Raw genomic sequence first — 15,827 nt, forward strand, 5'->3', positions numbered from 1 at the left:
AATTCTGTACCTGAAACAAGTTCATTCTGGCAAAAGAAAAATTGTGTTCATGTTGCTAATAATTCTGGTTCTATTCATTAACATTATCATTCCATCTGGTCCCACACTTGATAACAATGTTAGAATGCCAGAATGAATATGTGTTCTCTGTTGTTCGTTTGTGTTTCTGATAAAATGGGGGACGCTGCAAGAGTGTGGTGGCTGTGGGTGAAATGACAACGTGCGGCAGCACAATTGTAATGTTTTGTAAGGCACTGTTGTGTTTTCTTTGCTTGTGTGTGTCACCTGTTTTACTGATGTTTCACAAGTCATTTGGACATTTTGGTTTGTGTGTCACCTGTTTTACTGACGTTTCTCAAGTCATTTGGACATTTTGGTTTGTGTGTCACCTGTTTTACTGACATTTCTCAAGTCATTTGGACATTTTGGTTTGTGTGGCACATGCACAATCAAAAGCAAAAAATCTCCTTCAGGTTACTCAGCGGCATCAGCAATGTGCATTTTTTCAAACGCTCTCTCCCCCCCCCCCCCCCCTCTCTCTCTCCCACAGTGTGGTTTCTTCCGTCGGGTCCAGTATGAAGACAAAGTGCCTCAGTACCATGCGGTGAAGATTCCCCATCAGGACCTGCCCCAGTTCCACGAGAGCCAGCAGAAGGCAGAGATCCTCCAGAAGAAAGAGTGGGCCACACACTGGAGCGATGGAACCTCCTGATCGACAGCTACAACAACAACAACAAGGAATTGAATAAATAACAAACCTCCAGTTCAACCCATATGGCACTCACTAACTCTGCGGAGTAATACGTGTGTGCACACAGACTGACCGTGTCACAACAGTGTGAGGCTACGTCCTGCTTCTTCACCCTTCTTCTGAAGTGGACTTATTAATGCTGACTACTCTCTCTCCTACGTATTTATATGGACATTGATGCTAACTTTCTACATTGTCTCTACAGTCCAGCATTTTGGATTTGAGATCAAATGTTCCATATGAGGTGACGTTACATAATGTAATCTTTGACTTGAGGGTATTATTCATACATATCTGATTTACCATTTAGAAATGAAAGCACTTTATAGATCTAGTCCCCCCATTTATAGCGTCAAATTTAGTATTTGGTCCCATATTCCTGGCACACAATAACTACATCAAGCTTGTGACTCTACAAATGTGTTGGCTGCATTAGATGGTTCTAAATACTTCTACATGAATGTGGATAACCATGAATCATGAAAGACGATGAGTGAGAAAGTTACAGAGGGTCAAAGATCTTGCCCCCAAGACATGCTAACCTCCCTTGTTATTGGTCATGTTGAGAGGTTAGCATGCTTTGCTGTAGCTTCTATAACTTTCTCACTCATTATTATTCATAATTCATTTATGATTTTTCTTAATCATGGTATTATCAGAATTGATTTAGAACTGTTCACTAACATCTTATCTACTCACTTAGATGGAAGATCACTCCAATCATCATTCACCATTCAGTTCCTATTGGGCAAAACCCAAAACCCAAGCAAAACAAACTAAGACTGATTCCAAGAAGTTTATAGAGTCACAAGCTTGACGTAGTCATTGCATTCTAGAAATATGGGAGCAAATACTCAACTTTTGACTACTTTAGGACACTATAAGTAAAAATGTGTCCAAATACTTAAATCAGATATGAAAATACCCTATAAAAAAAAAGGTGGCATTCTGTACTGTCACCTCATATGAACAATTGATCTCAAATCCGAAATGATGAAGTATAGAGCCAAATGTAAAAATGTTGCATCACTGTCCACATACATACACTACATAGTGTACATCAATATGGCATGAAAGTCCCGCCTACTTCCTGGATCATGTCCCACACGGTTTTTGAAGTGCCGTCAAATATCATCAAATTCATGAGAACATGTAATTTAAAGATGCACAATGCAGAAATTGCTCTGCCATTTCCTGGTTGCTAAAATTCTAATACTTTGCCAGCTTTTCACACTCTTGGCATTCTCTCAACCAGTTTCACCTGGAATGGTTTTCCAACAGTCTTGAAGGAGTTCCCACATATGCTGAGCACTTGTTTGCTGCTTTTCCTTCATTCTGCGGTCCGACTCTTCCCAAACCAACTAAATTGGGTTGAGGTTGGGTGATTGTGGAGGCCAGGTCATCTGATGCAGCACTACATCACTCTCATTTTTGGTCAAATAGCCCTTACACAGCCTGGAGGTGTGTTGGGTCATTGTCCTGTTGAAAAACAAATTATAGTTTCACTAAGCGCAAACCAGATGGGATGGCATATCGCTGCAGAATGCTGTGGTAGCCATGCTGGTTAAGAGAGCCTTGAATTCTAAATAAATCACTGACAGAGTCACCAGCAAGCACACCTACACCATCACACCTCCTCCATGCTTCACGGTGGGAACCCCACATGCGGAGATCATCCGTTCACCTACTCTTTGTCTCACAAAGACACGGTGGTTGGAACCAAAAATTTAACAGTTGGACTCATCCAACCAAAGGGCAGATTTCCACCAGTCTAATGTCCATTGCTCTTCTTATTGATGTCCTTTAGTAGTGGTTTCTTTGCAGCAATTTGACCATAAAGACCTGATTCCTGCAGTCTCCTCTGAACAGTTGATGTTGAAATGTGTCTGTTACTTGAACTCAGTGAAGCATTTATTTGGGCTGCAATTTCTGAGGCTGGTAACTCGAATTAAGTTATTCTCTGCAGCAGAGGTAACTCTGGGTCTTCCTTTCCTGTGGCGATCCTCATGAGAGCCAGTTTCATCATAATGCTTGATGGTTTTTGCGACTGCACTGAAGAAACTTGAAAGGTTCTTGAACTTTTCCGAATTGACTGACCTTCATATCTTAAAATAATGATGGACTGTCATTTATCTTTGCTTATTTGAGCTGTTGTTGCCATAACCTCTCTAGGGAAGGTGGGACGAAATCGTCCCACACTATTCAACAGCCAGTGAAAAATCAGAGTGCCAAATTTAAAACCACAAAATGTCATAATTCAAAGTTCTCAAACATAGGACTATTTTACACCATTTTATTGATACACTTCTCCTGAATCGAACCACGTTGTCTGATTTCCAAAAGGCTTTACAGCAAAAGCAAAACATTAGATTATGTTAGGAGAGTACAGAGACACAAAAAAACACACAGCCATTTCCAAGCAACTAACATGCATCACAAATACCCAAAACACAGCTAAATGCAGCACTAACCTTTGACGATCTTCATCAGATGACACTCCTAGGACATCATGTTACACAATACATGCATTTTTTGTTCAATCAACTTCATATTTATATCTAAAAACAGCATTTTACATCGGCGCGTGACGTTCAGAAAATATTTTGCCTCCAATACGTCCGGTGAATCAGCGCTACAATTTACAGAAATACTCGTCATAAACGTTGATAAAATATTAAACTGTCATTCAAAGAGTTATAGATGAACATCTCCTTTATGCTAACGCTGTGAAAGATTTCAAAATAACTTTACTGGGAAAGCACACTTTGCAATAATCTGAGTACTGCGCTCAGAAAAATACACTAGGCAATACAGATAGCCGCCATTTTGGAGTCATCTAAAATCATAAATTGCATTAGAAATATTCCCTTACCTTTGATGATCTTCATCAGAAGGCACTTCCAGGAATCCCAGGTCCACAATAAATGTTGTTCTGTTCCATAATTTATATCCAAATAGCTCCTTGTTGTTCGCGTATTCAGTTCAGCTACTCCAAATGTAGGAAGCGCGCCGAAAAGAAAAGTAAAAAATAAAATCTATTTAAGTTCGTTCAAACATGTCAAACGTTGTAAAGCATCAATCTTTAGGGCCTTTTGAACATGAAACTTCAGTAATATTCCAACCGAATGGTTCCTGTGTCTTGAAAAACGTTTTGGAACACAGGTCCTTTCTCACATGAACGCACGCCAATGAACTGATGGGTCTACAACTTCCCAGCCTTCTTGTTTGGTCTCTGTTCATCATAGACGCCTCAAACAACTTTCTAAAGACTGTTGACATCTAGTGGAAGCCTTAGGAACTGCGAAATTAACCCTAACTCACTGTGTGTTCCATTGGCAATGAGTTGAAAGGACTACAAGCACCAGAATTCTCACTTCCTGGTTAGATTCTTCTCAGATTTTTGCCTGCTATATGAGTTCTGTTATACTCACAGACATCATTCAAACAGTTTTAGAAACTTCAGAGTGTTTTCTATCCAAATATACTAATAATATGCATATTCAAGTTCCTGGGCCCGAGTAGTAGGCCGTTTAATTTGGGTACGTTTTTCATCCGGCCGTGAAAATACTGCCCCCTACCCTAGAGAGGATAATATGGACTTGGTCTTTTACCAAATAAGGATATCTTCTGTATACCCCCCCCCCCCCCCCCCCCCCCACACACACACACCTTGTCACAGCACAACTGATTGGCTCAGTTGGAAAGACATTTCACTAATGAACTTTTAAGGCACACCTGTTAATTTAAATACATTCCGGGTGACTACCTCATGAAGCTGGTTGAGAAAATGCCAAGAGTGTGCAAAGCTGTCATCAAGGCAAAGAGTGGCTACTTTGAAGAATTTCAAATATAAAATATATTTTGATTTGTTTAACACTTTTTTTGTTACTACATGATTCCATATGTGTTATTTCATCGTTTTGATGTCTTCACTATTATTCTACAATGTAGAAAATAGTAAAAATAAAGAAAAACCCTTGAATGAGTAGGTGTGTCCAAACTTTTGACTGCATTTTCCATATCCAAAAATATTGTTTTCAGCTGTTTAAAGCTGGTGTGCAAAAATGAAACATAAGAACAGGATGCATAGAAATCACACACATAGAAAATGCTAGACATGCTTTCAATGAGAATGACAGATCTATAACTCACAATTCTATGTGAATTTGTTCAGGTCACCCAAAAAGTTACATATTGCAGCTTTTGGATATATGTACCATTATATTCGTATTTGTGGATTCATCTACCTGATGCCTTTCAAGAAGGTTTTCGATTACGTTTTATTTTTCCTAATCGAAAACGATAGAAGGCATTGGGAAGCGTGTGCAGATCCCCTTACTACACTCTTAGATGCTGTCTAGAATCTAAAAGGGTTCTTTGGCTGTCCTCATAGGACAGGGCTCTCCAACCGTTCCTAGAGAGCTACCCACCTGTAGGTTCACGCCAACCCCTACTGTAACTAACCTGATTCAGCTTATCAACCAGCTAATTATTAGAATCAGGTGAGCAAAAACCTACAGGACGGTAGCTCTCCAGGAACAGGGTTGGAGAGCCATGTGAGAAACATTTGAATAACCCTTTTTGGTTCCAGGAAGAACCCTTTTATTTTCCCTTTAGGGCACTTTCTACAGAGGGTTCAACATGGAACCCGAAAGACTTCCACCTGGAACCAAAAAGGGTTCTATCTGGAACCGAAAAGGGTTCTCCTTTTGGGACAGCCGAAAAACCCTTTATGAATGATTTTTTCCAAGTGTTTGACTTGGAGTGCTTCTTGCCCTAAATACTGAACTGTTAGAATACTCAGGTATTCAAACCAGCTACCTTTCAGTTACTGGCCTGATGCATTAACCGCTAGGCTACCTGCTGCCCTTAGACTTACCTGAGAGTTTAAGCTTATGCGTTGAGAAATTCACATTAATACTACATCACTTAAATAAACATGAAGAAACTACCAAAATATAGGACAATCTAGATATCAAGTCAATACCTTACCCAGCTCAGAGTTCATGGTACAGAGATGCAAACTCAAATGTTTAGAGGTCAAACATTTAACCTTTTCAATCTCTCTTTCTTATCGTCTGAGATCCCCGAAGATTGGAAAGCTGCCACGGTCATCCCCCTCTTCAAAGGGGGAGACACTCTAGACCCAAACTGTTACAGACCTATATCTATCCTACCCTGCCTTTCTAAGGTCTTCGAAAGCCAAGTTAACAAACAGATCACCGACCATTTCGAATCCCACCGTACCTTCAGCCACGCTCAAGGTCCTAAACGATATCATAACCACCATCAATAAAAGACAATACTGTGCAGCTGTATTCATCGACCTGGCCAAGGCTTTTGACTCTGTCAATCACCACATTCTTATTGGCAGACTCGACAGCCTTGGTTTCTCAAATGATTGCCTCGCCTGGTTTACCAACTACTTCTCTGATAGAGTTCAGTGTGTCAAATCCGAGGGCCTGTTGTCCGGACCTCTGGCAGTCTCTATGGGGGTGCCACAGGGTTCAATTCTCGGGCCGACTCTTTTCTCTGTATACATCAATGATGTCGCTCTTGCTGCTGGTGATTCTCTGATCCACCTCTAAGCAGAATACACCATTCTGTATACTTCTGGCCCTTCTTTGGACATGGTGTTAACTAACCTCCAGACAAGCTTCAATGCCATACAACACTCCATCCGTGGCCTCCAACTGCTCTTAAATACAAGTAAAACAAAATGCCTGCTCTTCAACCGATCGCTGCCCGCACCTGCCCGCCCATCCAGCATCACTACTCTGGGCGGTTCTGACTTAGAACATTTGGACAATTGCAAATACCTAGGCGTCTGGTTAGACCTAGGTGTCTCTTCCTCTTGCCAGTAACTGGGATGTTGGCCTTGTCGGGTGTTCGGAGAATGTCCTGTGCGTCCTGCTTGTTGTAGTAAAAATCTTTGTCTAATCTGAGGTGAGTGATCGCTGTCCTGATATCCAGAAGCTCTTTTTTTGCCTTAAGATACGGTTGCAGAAACATTATGTACAAAATAAGTTGCAAATGACGCGAAAAAAAGCCACATAACAGCACAATTGGTTGGGCGCCCGTAAACCTGCTGCCATTTCTTCCGCCGCCATTTTAAGTTGCCTGGTATGGCAACTGCTCGTCCTCCGACCGCAAGGCACTACAGAGGGTAGTGCGTACGGTCCAGTACATCACCGGAGCCAAGCTTCCTGCCATCCAGAACCTCTATACCAGGCAGTGTCAGAGGAAGGCCCAAAAAATTGTCAAAGACTCTAGCCACGCTGGTCATTGACTGTTCTCTCTGCTACCACACGGCAAGCGATACCAGAGCACAAAGTCTAGGTCCAAGGGGCTTCTAAACAGCTTTTACCCCCAAGCCGTAAGACTCCTGAACAGCTAATCAAATGGAAACCCAGGCTATTTGCATTGCGCCCCCCCCCCCCACTTCCCTTCTACGCTCCTGCTACTCTCTGTTATTATGTATGCATATTCACTTCAATAACTCCACCTACATGTAAATATTACCTCAATTACCTCGACACCGCACATTGACTCTGTACCAGTACCCCCTGTATATAGCCTCCACATTGACTCTGTACCAGTACCCCCTGTATATAGCCTCCACATTGACTCTGTACCAGTACCCCCTGTATATAGCCTCCACATTGACTCTGTACCAGTACCCCCTGCATATAGCCTGGTTACTGTTATTTACTGCTGCTCTTTAATTATTTTTTATTCTTATCTCTTTTTTTTTGTATTTTCTTAAAACTGCATTGTTGGTTAAGGGCTTGTAAGCAAGCATTTCACTGTAAGGTGCATGTGACAAATAAAATTTGATTTGACGGCACGCTCTTTAAGATAATATAATCACGAACTAGCTCTCTGAAATGTTCTTTGTCACCCAATCAAAGACCTGTGTGTGCGTGTGCGTGCCTTTATGTGTGTGTGTGTGTGTGTGTGTGTGTCATCCTGGTTGTCATGGTGAGTAATGGTGGAACAGTCAGAGGCACTGGGGGGTTATTCTGATAACAATAAGAGCATAGAGAGCACATTAGTCTTAATAAGACAGTCTTTTGGTGGTAAGTTGGTTGCTCTGTAGGGACCACACAGGCTGCGTTAACACAGGCTCTCCTATTCTGAGATATATATATATATATATATTTTAACCAATCAGATCAGCTTTGAAAACGAATTGGGCTGCCTGTGTAAACTCAGCTAGACAGACAGGGATCTTATTTGCCATCACACACATACACACACACACACACACATGCAAGTATGCACACACACAAGCACAGGCAAAGTAACAGTGTTGCTTCTGTCCCTCTCCTTGCTCTAACCAGGGACCCTCTGAACACGTAAACAACTGGCTTCCCACGAAGCATCGTTACCTATCACTCCACCAAATCCGCGGCCCTTGCAGAGCTAGGGAAACAACTACTTCGAGGTCTCAGAGTGAGTTACGTCACCCGATTGAAACGTTACTACTGCGAACTACTGACTAGCTATCCCATTTCACACTGGTTACATCAGCACTGTCAGTCACCAGGTGAGAAGAACATGACAAACAAAACCAGACGGGTCACAATCTGAACCTTGTTCATCAAACAGGAAACAAGGTAGCCTATACAACCTATGATATGTGTTAACTTAGTTCATATAGAACAAACATGAATCTGCATACAGGTATGTGCTGCTAAGTGCTTAGTTGATAGGACGTTTCGACTGGGTTTTCGTCATAGATGGAATAATGCTGCGTTCACTTGCTAGTCGGAAACTAAGAAACTCTGGTATTTCCGAATTGCTAGCTGGTTGTATTTATACAGTCGTGGCCAAAAGTTTTGAGAATGATACAAATATTAATTTTCACAAAGTCTGCTGCTTCAGTGTCTTTAGATATTTTTGTCAGATGTTACTATGGAATATTGAAGTATAATTACAAGCATTTCATAAGTGTCAAAGGCTTTTATTGACAATTACATGACGTTGATGCAGAGAGTCAATATTTGCAGTCTTGACCCTTCTTTTTCAAGACCTCTGCATTCCGCCCTGGCATGCTGTCAATTAACTTCTGGGCCACATCCTGACTGAAGGCAGCCCATTCTTGCATAATCAATGCTTGGAGTTTGTCAGAATTTGTGGGGTTTTGTTTGTCCACCCGCCTCATGAGGATTGACCACAAGTTCTCAATAGGATTAAGGTCTGGGGAGTTTCCTGGCCATGGACCCAAAATATCGATGTTTTGTTCCCCGATCCACTAAGTTAGCACTTTTGCCTTATGGCAAGGTGCTCCATCATGCTGGAAAAGTCATTGTTCGTTACCAAACTGTTCCTGGATGGTTGGGAGAAGTTGCTCTCGGAGGATGTGTTGGTACCATTCTTTATTCATGTTCTTAGGCAAAATTGTGAGTGAGCCCACTCCCTTGGCTGAGAAGCAACCCCACACATGAATGGTCTCAGGATGCTTTACTGTTGGCATGACACAGGACTGATGGTAGTGCTCACCATGTCTTCTCCGGACAAGCTTTTTTCCAGATGCCTCAAACAATCGGAAAAGGAGATTCATCAAAGAAAATTACTCTACCCCAGTCCTCAACAGTCCAATCACTGTACCTTTTGCAGAATATCAGTATGTCCCTGAGATTCCAAGCACCACCCTCCTTTTGAAGCTTCCAGTCTGTTATTCGAACTCAATCAGCATGACAGTGTGATCTCCAGCCTTGTCCTCGTCAACACTCACACCTGTGTTAACGAGAGAATCACTGACATGATGTCAGCTGGTCCTTTTGTGGCAGGGCTGAAATGCAGTGGAAATGTTTTTGGGGGATTCAGTTCATTTGCATGGCAAAGAGGGACTTTGCAATTATTTGCAATTCATGTGATCACTCTTCATAACACTCTATATGCAAATTGCCATCATATAAACTGAAGCAGCAGACTTTGTGAAAATTTATATTTGTGTCATTCTCAAAACTTTTTGCCAAGACTGAACACGTGCCGTGTTTAACCAGTTAGCAAGTCGGAAATGTTCAGAGTTTCCTAGTTCAGACCAGCACGAGGACACGGCATATATACACATTTTATCAAGATTGTTACATCAAGTTTTCACTGTGTTAGAACAAAACACATGCTTCCTGAGTGGCGCAGCGGTCTAAGGCACTGCATCTCAGTGCACTGCATCTCAGATCCCAAGCTGTATCACATCTGGCTGTGATTGGGTGAGTCCCACAGAGTGGTACACAATTGGCCCAGCGTCGTCTAGGTTTGGCCGGTGTAGGCCGTCATTGTAAATAACAATTTGTTCTTAACTGACTTGCCTAGTTAAATAAATAAAAAATGTAAGACATGCCAAATTAGTAGTTGCTATTTTTTTTTGCCTATCTTTTACATGGTGAAACCTACAGACAACTCCTTGCTTCTGTATTTGCTGGGTACTCTACAGAGTATTGTCAATGTTGGTGTCTTAGCGAGGGGGAGAGGTGACTTGTTGTCATGGTTTCCTTCCATCTTTTCTCATGGTTCTATACCTACAACTGAAATGTTGCTGTGGAGATAAACCAACGATATAAAGTGCATACAACTCCATCACCTTTCACTGTGATGCCTTTAGGCAGCTGAATGTTCCTGAAGACAACTGGCTGATATTGTAAAAGTAAGTTTGTAAATGGATCGTAATCCATAAGAAAGGATTTATCTGTTTAATAACACTGTTTAGTCACGGGGGCCCTTCGAGGCCCTATAATGCACAGTTACTTTCTGTGTGTGTGTGTGTGTGTGTTGTCACTTCAGGGACCCTTAATGCACATCTGCCTCCCCTTATCCCACCAAATGGACGTGGGCTACCAGCATATTAAGAGCCGTTCTTCCTCCTGTGGTGGCCTAATAACGCCACTGTCACTCTCCCTGGTCCCAACAGTGCTTACCAGTCCCCTGACCCACTGACCATTCATCTGCCCCATCTCCTGAGGCTCCCGAGGCTCAGGAAGCGGTGGGCGTGTGTCGGCATATAAGGCCAGCTATATGCACCCATCATCCCATGTCAGGGCAGCTGGGCTCCAGAAGAACGAGACAGAGACAGACCAAGAGCATCTCGCCTAAAGACTCGCGCCAGCATCCCGAAGATAAGAGCAGAAAAGAACAGTGGTACGATCAGATGAGATTTTGTCCCTCGTCCATCCATCATACGGTTTATTTTTAAAATGTTTAACTTGCTTACCAGGTACAGCATTCTAATATAGTCTTTCTTTATCTATTGGTTTCATTCCAACGACAGGTGTGAGCTCCATCTTCCGTCCGTCTTCCATCCATCCAACGTCCTCACCCACCCACCCAGAGAACAGAAGCATGAACGTGGACACAGCGCTGTGGGTGGTCCTGGTAGGTCTGATCCTAGCCATGGCTGGGGTGGGTCAGTGTTTGCAGGAGGAGAGGGGTGTGGAGAACAACAATCTGCCGGGGGAATCAGGAGAGGTGCTGTCACTGGTAAGACTGACCACTACAAAACAAGTCTGGGGTGCATTCAGCAGGGTGCAATGTTTTGGAACATTCAGATATATATGTTTGTTCTACATATCATATTTCTATTTTTTTATTCATAGAATAAGGAATCATGTCGGCTCTATTTGTAGCATTTCTATCTGTTTAACAACGTTTTGGTTGTTTGACAGGAGGGTGAGCACGTGGAAGGGTTTAACGAGTTGGACAATCGTCTTCTAGCCGCTGTGTTTCACTCTCTGCTCCAGAGAAACATCCGGAACCCTTCAGTTCTCCACCAGCCTCAGAGGTGAGGATCTGTGTTTGTGTGTCACCTATTTTCCCCTCGTCAACCTCAGATGTACCAGTTCACTGTGTAATATATATATATATATATACTGCATATAAACATAACGTCACCTCTCAGAGTCGAGCAGCCTATCTGTCACCGCACCGCACAATCACAAAATTACACAATTGAGTCGTTCCATGAAAAGAGTGCCTTTTGGCCCTTTGATATTTAAGGTAGAAAGTGTGCACCAATATTGCATTTTAAAAGTTATATTAAATGAAGTTGCATGAATGTAGATCACATGAAGAATTCAATACATCTGATTCTTAAAAAAAAAGAAATAATTTGTATGAATAAAGGCATGTCAAAATGCAGCATTTTAACATGAGCCTCTGTCAACCCTCTGTCACGTCTAGGAAGATTTCAACCCTCTGTCAACCCTCTGTCAACCCTCTGTCAACCCTCTGTCACGTCTAGGAAGATTTCAACCCTCTGTCAACCCTCTGTCAACCCTCTGTCACGTCTAGGAAGATTTCAACCCTCTGTCAACCCTCTGTCAACCCTCTGTCAACTCTCTGTCAACCCTCTGTCACGTCTAGGAAGATTTCAACCCTCTGTCAACCCTCTGTCAACCCTCTGTCACGTCTAAGAAGATTTCAACCCTCTGTCAACCCTCTGTCACGTCTAGGAAGATTTCAACCCACTGTCAACCCTCTGTCAACCCTCTGTCACGTCTAGGAAGATTTCAACCCTCTGTCAACCCTCTGTCAACCCTCTGTGACGTCTAGGAAGATTTCAACCCTCTGTCAACCCTCTGTCAACCCTCTGTGACGTCTAGGAAGATTTCAACCCTCTGTCAACCCTCTGTCACGTCTAGGAAGATTTCAACCCTCTGTCAACCCTCTGTCAACCCTCTGTCAACCCTCTGTCAACCCTCTGTCACGTCTAGGAAGATTTCAACCCTCTGTCAACCCTCTGTCAACCCTCTGTGACGTCTAGGAAGATTTCAACCCTCTGTCAACCCTCTGTCAACCCTCTGTCACGTCTAGGAAGATTTCAACCCTCTGTCAACCCTCTGTCACGTCTAGGAAGATTTCAACCCTCTGTCAACCCTCTGTCAACCCTCTGTCAACCCTCTGTGACGTCTAGGAAGATTTCAACCCTCTGTCAACCCTCTGTCAACCCTCTGTGACGTCTAGGAAGATTTCAACCCACTGTCAACCCTCTGTCAACCCTCTGTCACGTCTAGGAAGATTTCAACCCTCTGTCAAACCTCTGTCACGTCTAGGAAGATTTCAACCCTCTGTCAACCCTCTGTGACGTCTAGGAAGATTTCAACCCTCTGTCAACCCTCTGTGACGTCTAGGAAGATTTCAACCCTCTGTCAACCCTCTGTCAACCCTCTGTCACGTCTAGGAAGATTTCAACCCTCTGTCAACCCTCTGTCAACCCTCTGTCACGTCTAGGAAGATTTCAACCCTCTGTCAACCCTCTGTCAACCCTCTGTCACGTCTAGGAAGATGTCAACCCTCTGTCAACCCTCTGTCAACCCTCTGTCACGTCTAGGAAGATTTCAACCCTCTGTCAACCCTCTGTCAACCCTCTGTCAACCCTCTGTCACGTCTAGGAAGATTTCAACTCTCTGTCAACCCTCTGTCAACCCTCTGTCAACCCTCTGTCAACCCTCTGTCACGTCTAGGAAGATGTCAACCCTCTGTCAACCCTCTGTCAACCCTCTGTCAACCCTCTGTCAACTCTTAATTCCATCAATTCTCCCAAGTTTTACCACCGTTGTAAAGCTTTAGTTATTTTGCTGCTTCATTTTCTGAAGATGATTATTTATTAAATGTGATTCATTAACGTCTATCCCTCATTTTAATGTCAACCCTGTTACGTGAACTGAACTCTCATTTTAATATGGTGAAACTATTCCTTTTTAAATGTTGTTGTTTTTAATAGAAAACACTGAACATCTAATAGTCAAATCATAGTGTAAAAAGCAGGTGAGATGGTTCTACTCTTTTTGGTCATTTTCTGGTGTTTTGTGGTAGAAATCTGAGCTGGTTGAGCATAACATGTCAACCATGTTACCCATAGATAGACAGGATACAAATGTTTTTAAACAATTATAGTTTTTTTTTTGTGTGTAGCTTGCATTGAATTGTCACTCCCTGTTGCACACACAACACGTTTCCGTTCCCCCTGTCCCAAGGGGATTTATGGCTGATTTAAGATGAAATCCTCAACCCTGTTACAGTCAACTCTGTTACTATATTTGGCACTTAATAGGCACTTACCATCTTCATTTTTTAATGTAACATCTTGAAATGGAAAAACATGTTTTTTATGGTGAACTTTATGACAGAATTGTAAAAAAAAAAAAAAAAAAAAAATTTTTTTTATTTTTTTTACACTTCTCAAAATCAGTGGAGCGGCCCAGAATGTAGTGGATAATGTGCATTTGGAAAATGTTTTCTTCTTTTCAGCTCCTTTCAATAGACTTCATTGCTGATTCTCTATTCAGAGTTCTCCTACTTTATTCAAGCAATGAAAACAACACTATGCTGATCACATAGTGAGCCAGTGTGAATAGTAAAGTATGAATAATAATTCACACTCAGTTACACCAACTGCATTAGCAGTTCAGCTTCTCAGGGTCACTTATTTTAATTTTATTTTACCGTTATTTAACTAGGCAAGTCAGTAAAGAACAAATACTTACAATGAGGGCCTACCACGGCCAAACCCAGACGATGCTGGGCCAATTGTGCACCGCCCTATGGGACTCTCAATCACAGCTGGTTGTGATACAGCCTGGAATTGAACCAGGGTCTGTAGTGACGCCTTTAGCACTGAGATGCAGTGCCTTAGACCGCTGCGCCACTCGGGAGCCCCCTATTCCCTATGAGGGACATTACTTATGACCAGGGCCGTTTAGGGTAGTGCACTACATAGGGAATAGGGTGACATTGGTGTGCTACCTGATACTGTAACATTACTGCTATCTCCCCTGCAGGTTTGGTCGTGACAGCAGAGGAGACTTGATGATGGGGGACAGGATACAGTCCAGAGACTGGGAGCAGGCTCCAGGACATATCTGGGGCATGGCTGTGCCGCAGAGATTTGGCAAGAAATAGGCTTTGGTTGAGACTCAACATCTCACTCACATCTCTGCTGGAAATAAAGAATTTGGTTCAACACCCAGCAAATATAGGCTGAAAGTAAAATATGGACTCATACATTATCCAGTACATAAATGTTCTCTCTCCCTAACCTGCTGAGTCCCATTCCATTAAGCTGTATAGAACTAAGAGATCTTGGAACCTAGTAAATATCCACCACTTCTCTCAGATTTTAGCAGTGCTGATTGGTGCATATTGGAAATCTGGGAGAAAGTTGAAAACCAGAGTAGGTGCGCTTGATTCATAACGCCACACATTCGGGCGAACTGAATCAAGTGCACCTAAAGTTAGAGCTGCTGTAAATTGGCAGCGTACTTTTGATTGTTGCTCTGCCATTCTCTGTTTAACCAATAAAGGCTTCTGACTTGAAAGTGTCTGTTATGAGTGTTATGGGTGATTAGAGAGGATAAATATTGACTCAATATGAGCTAGAACAACCCTCTGATCCACCTCTGTCGAGCAACAAGCTAGCTTTCCATCCAACTGGCAACAGATTTTGATGCGAATATTATAAAATCTGCATAAAAACAATATGCGCATTTTCCCACCAGAAAAGTGTTTCCATCTAATTGACTTGTTGCGGATTTAAAGGCTGTGGGTGACGACATTGTGCACATACAAATACATTTTGCAGGTTAAATTCCCATACACTGAATAAAAAATACAAGTTAAATGGGTTTCTACTGATGGTTTTGTCAGAAGAAAAACGTGTTAAATAACGACTGTGGCCACTCTGGTGTTGACACATGAGCTCTAGCCATCAGCTCACAGATACAGTGTATGTATAGCAGCATACCACCCTGCATCCCACTGCTGGCTTACTTCTGAAGCTAAGCAGGGTTGGTCCTGGATGGGAGACCAGATGCTGCTGGAAGTGGTGTTGGAGGGCCAGTATGAGGGACTCTTTCCTCTGGTACAAATATCCAAATGCCCCAGGGCAGTGATTGGGGACACTGCCCTGTGTAGGGTGCCGTCTTTCAGATGGGACGTTAAACGGGTGTCCTGACTCTCTGAGGTCATTAAAATATCCCATTGTAAGAGTAGGGGTGTTAACCCCGGTGTCCTGGCTAAATTCCCAATCTGGCCCTCATACCATCACGGCCACCTAATCATCCCCAGTTTACAACTG

At 42.7% G+C, this 15,827-nt stretch overlaps 2 protein-coding genes across 2 annotated transcripts in view; both read left to right on the plus strand.

The window, feature by feature from the left end:
- Positions 1-728, plus strand: part of itga7 (integrin, alpha 7) — a 47,769-nt gene extending 47,041 nt beyond the window's left edge. The window contains 1 exon segment of the mRNA XM_029774302.1: positions 551-728. Coding sequence (XP_029630162.1) covers positions 551-712 — 162 coding nt within the window. The 3' untranslated portion in view covers positions 713-728.
- A 10,418-nt stretch (positions 729-11,146) lies between these two features.
- On the plus strand, positions 11,147-14,956 carry npffl (neuropeptide FF-amide peptide precursor like). Its single transcript, XM_029774161.1, has 3 exons — positions 11,147-11,233; positions 11,419-11,534; positions 14,533-14,956. The coding sequence occupies exons 1-3, from the start codon at positions 11,147-11,149 to the stop codon at positions 14,651-14,653; spliced, it is 324 nt and encodes a 107-aa protein (XP_029630021.1). The 3' UTR covers positions 14,654-14,956.
- The last annotated feature ends 871 nt before the right edge of the window (positions 14,957-15,827 follow it).

The sequence above is a fragment of the Salmo trutta genome, chromosome 14 (assembly GCF_901001165.1).
Source record: "Salmo trutta chromosome 14, fSalTru1.1, whole genome shotgun sequence".
NCBI lineage: Eukaryota > Metazoa > Chordata > Actinopteri > Salmoniformes > Salmonidae > Salmo > Salmo trutta.